This window comes from Pteropus alecto, unplaced genomic scaffold (assembly GCF_000325575.1).
Source record: "Pteropus alecto unplaced genomic scaffold, ASM32557v1 scaffold398, whole genome shotgun sequence".
NCBI lineage: Eukaryota > Metazoa > Chordata > Mammalia > Chiroptera > Pteropodidae > Pteropus > Pteropus alecto.
The window spans coordinates 6992358-6996586 of NW_006442497.1; the positions used below are offsets into that span (position 1 = coordinate 6992358).

Below are 4229 nucleotides of genomic sequence, written 5' to 3' on the forward strand. Positions count from 1 at the left end.
AATATTTTATATTTTTAAAAGAAATCCAATGTATGGCCTTATATTCAGGTCAAAGCAGCATATGAAAGAATTGTAAAATATTTAAAAATTGTATAAAAATTAACATGATAAGCCTAGTAACTACAAAATCACCCCTCCCTAGTTCCAAGGGTAGTTGAAGTCTACCTCAGTGACTCTTCCTGAAAAAATAAACCAGAGGAAGCCCATGAAAATATGTGTTTGAAGAAATGTTATACATTGTTTTTCAGCAACAGCGCCATGATATAGGATTATTTTGTCACTAGAAACTCTATATATCAGGGGGAGGGCATTTGGGGTCCCTTTATTGTTATTAAGAATCACCAAAGACTTATTGGCCAGTTTGATCATTGAAAGCATGTTTAAATGCTTAATGATAAGGAGCTGAAGTAAGTGTCTTCAAAAATATCAGAATAACAGTAACAACTTAGAAGCTTAGAAGCAGTGATTTGAAAAAAAACTAGCCACCAGAGTTTTCCTGGTCTTGGATTTTGTCTGTGTTTGGATTTTACAGTTTCTGCTCCTGGTAGAGAAAGGAGAGACATTCTCAGAGTATGAAAACCACAGATAGGCCAATATGGCACAGCCTTACATCCCAGTTTTCCAAAGTGCTTTGAGAAGGAATATATTAAAATGTGTGTATTTGCTTATAAACATGCAAAACCTCTTCAAAAGCCAGATTTAGTATGAACTTGGAAGTTCATAACATCGTTAAGATGGAACTTACATGATTATAAAGTAATTTTTCTTCAAAGCTCAGCCAAAGGCTAGGGGAGGGTTAATGAGACTCACTTGCAGGGGGCCAGGGTGTCCTGAGTGAAAGGACACCTCACTGGGGATTCCTGCAGACTGATGGAAGGCTCAGCTCCCTCTGTTGTATCCACGTGCGAGGGAGGGCACAGCTAAAGGTATAATATTTCTCAAAGAGATTGGAAAGGAAAGAATCAAATCAGCAGAAGTAAATAGAATACATAGCATTGGAGGCCCAAGGGCCTGCTGACCCATTTTCCTAGTTTCAAAGGGCTTTTCAGATACTTTCATTGGTTACTAAGATTTTTAAATAAGGAGATTTCACGCAAATCTCAATTTTTGGCTTCTCATGAAAGTCTGGAAGCTTTGGCAGCACTGAATTCACATTCCACATAGCATAGGTTCACTGGAGCTAAGGGATGGCTCCTCCCACCTCCATATTGCCATAGTCCCTACCGTCACCTTATTTGGTCTTATACAACTGGCCCATGAAGACATTTGAGTTTGAGAACCTGTGTCCAGGGCAGCCCTCACACTTTGCCTAAGCTTTTTAGGGCATTAGCAGGACTCGACCATTTATTTAACAAATCTTTTCACTGCCTATTACATGTGAAGAGCTGGGCTGGAATCTGGGAAAGATAAGAAAGTTAGTAAGGCCTGGCCCCACTTAAGTGTGCTCACAATCTGGTATAAATGAAAAGATTAAAAAAAAAAAACAACTAAAACTAAAATACAACCTTAATAGATAAGGGCCCTAAAAGATTAATAAGGGTAGTTAGAGCCAAAATAAGATCTTGTGGGCAAGAGAGACCTTCTGGAGGAAGCCACAGAAGTCTAGATTAAGTCCAGCATCACAGCTGTTCAGATATAGAAATAAGAGGAAGAGGAGGGTTTCTTTTTAGGATGAAAAGAAAAAGAGAGCCAAAATTAGTCTAGTGTAAAGAAAATGCTAAATGTACCTAGATTTTTAAAATTCCTTTAGATCTTTTCCTGAAGTATGAATCACATTTTTAAATTTAGTAACTAGAGATACTTTACTGATCACTGTCATTTTGATGGCGTTTTAGAGAAAAGCCATAGTAACCACCTGGGGAAAATTATCCACTCAGTCTCTATGGACTTGTTCTGCAAGTAGAAGCTTCCCAAATTGCTCTGTGTGGTGCTGGGGAACATTATCAGCTTCCAACAAGCCTATCAGGTGAAGGTAACATTGTAATGGATTGGGGTGAAGGTAGTCAGAAGATTTTGCTAGGATTATCAAAACAGAATGAAAATCTGCAAGGGCTTCATTAACAAAAAACACCATGGAAGTATGAAACAGAGGAACTCACCTTTTTTTCTCGATTTTGAAAATGAGGAACTATGGAGCTATAAATTTTATATGGTTTCCATTGAGTTTCAAATGCCTGGTGTTAGAAAGCTCTAAGATATTTTTCCTTCTTGAAGCCACAAAAGGAAAATAGAAGACAGGAAATCTGCATAGCCAAATATGGAAAAGGCCCAGATATGTCTTGATATTTTTAATGATTCATTCTATTCGTATCACATTCAAATTGTACCATTCCTAATACGCATTTTTATAAAAAAAAGCCTATATCTAAGTTTAAAACAATGGAAAATTGATTTATATGATTTTTTTATTTCATATAATGTCTGTAATGTATAGTTTAGAAGATATAAAAGCAGGCTATGCTCCCACCATTGCAGAAAGGGTTCATGAGAAAAAAGAACACGTAAGAGAACTCATCAAGTGACTGCAGAATAACAGGAAAACAGAGAACACATGAGATTCTGATCATTACCAAATGAAAAGTAACTAAAAATATTCTGAATGTCTGTTATGTACAAGGGTCTCTTTTAGACAACAAAGTTGTACAAAACATTGGCTCTACCATCAAGAATTTTATAATCTAGTGGATAGAATTACTAATCCCAGCTGGTTATTGTTGACTGTGTTTACTTTTTATTCAGATGGTTAGACAACAAAACTTAATTGATTTAATTTAATAGTTTTGGATTTAATTTAATTGTTTTGGCCGACAGACATTTATTTTTCACCATAGGCTCTTCTCTGCATGCCTCATAGCTTTGCCTTTTTTGTGACAACATAATAATTCACATGAGCAAACTAAAAAAAGAGCTCAATAAACTAAGACAAGAGTTATCTTGTTGCCACTGTCCATTCTTGGCAGGGTATGCTGTGAAAACATTTCGGTGACAGTCAAATTATAATATTCTTTATAGGTAAGACTACTAGCTATGTACAAAGGAGGTGTGTAAATTGCCAATGTCCTACCTCCTACCCCCAGGCCTTCAGCATAGTCTTCCAGAAGGCTGTGGAGAAGTCTGCTCCCAGTGAGAGCCTCAAGGAGCGAGTGACCAATCTAATAGACAGCATCACCTTCTCTGTGTACCAATATACCACCCGCGGGCTCTTCGAGTGTGATAAGCTGACCTACCTTGCCCAGCTCACCTTTCAGGTAAAAGTGGATTGAAGAAGTTTCCAGAAAACAGGTCATTTTCTAGTGCCCAATCAGCAAATGTTAAAATGTTAAAAAAAAAAAAAAAATTTCTTCTTTTAGCATTATTTCCCATAGCATGTGAAGACCATTGAGTTCGGAGCAGAGGCTTCAGACAAGAAGTTCATATTGAATGCACACATGCTGCCCCATCATTGTCTCACTTATGGCAGCCATGCTTAATTAATCATTGTACTTTTTCTTGCTGATCTTGGGTGATCAGCTAATACTTTTGTCTACTTACTGTGTGGTAAGCATTGTTCTAAACACTCTATGTAAATCAAATTATTTAATCCTAAAAGTCCTTTGAAGTGAACAATTATCCCTATTTTACAGGTGAAGAGACCTAGACACAGTATCTAAGTCACTTTATGGCCACACAGAGAGGAAGTGGAAGAGCTGGGAGTTGATCCTGGGCAGTCTAGAACCTGTACTTTTATCCAGCACACATTTTTGCCTCTCATGAAAGCAATTTCACCTATGTCAGTAGAAGACACCAGGGCATCAAGAGTACCTTCAGTAGCCACTACCAGCCAATCTAAACTGTCACTGCCGATGAAACTCTTTGGCCCTACCAATAACTAGATACACTTTGAGATGCAGTAAGACCCTTGTTAGAGTATCCCTCATTATTTATTTACCTTCAGGGTTGTAAGTTTAATGTCCTAACCATTCCCTGGAATAAGAAATTGGAAATGTCTTTCTATAGCCATAGCAGTTTTAGCCTTAAAAAATTCCTTTTGAAGTCTGATTCTTAAGAGTTTGGGAGCACCCAAGACTTCCAGTGTTAATAAGAAACATGTGTCCTCTATTTCGTCTCAACATCAAAAGAAAGAAAGAAAGAAAGAAAGAAAGAAAGAAAGAAAGAAAGAAAGAAAGAAAGAAAGAAAGAAAGAAAGAAAGAAAGAAAGAAAGAAAGAAAGAAAGGAAAGAAAGAAAGGA

General features: G+C 37.1%; 1 protein-coding gene across 1 annotated transcript in view; it reads left to right on the top strand.

The window, feature by feature from the left end:
• The window catches only part of DNAH9 (dynein axonemal heavy chain 9), a 312771-nt gene that overhangs the window by 259420 nt on the left and 49122 nt on the right, over nt 1-4229 (top strand). The window contains 1 exon segment of the mRNA XM_006922399.3: nt 3078-3248. Coding sequence (XP_006922461.1) covers nt 3078-3248 — 171 coding nt within the window.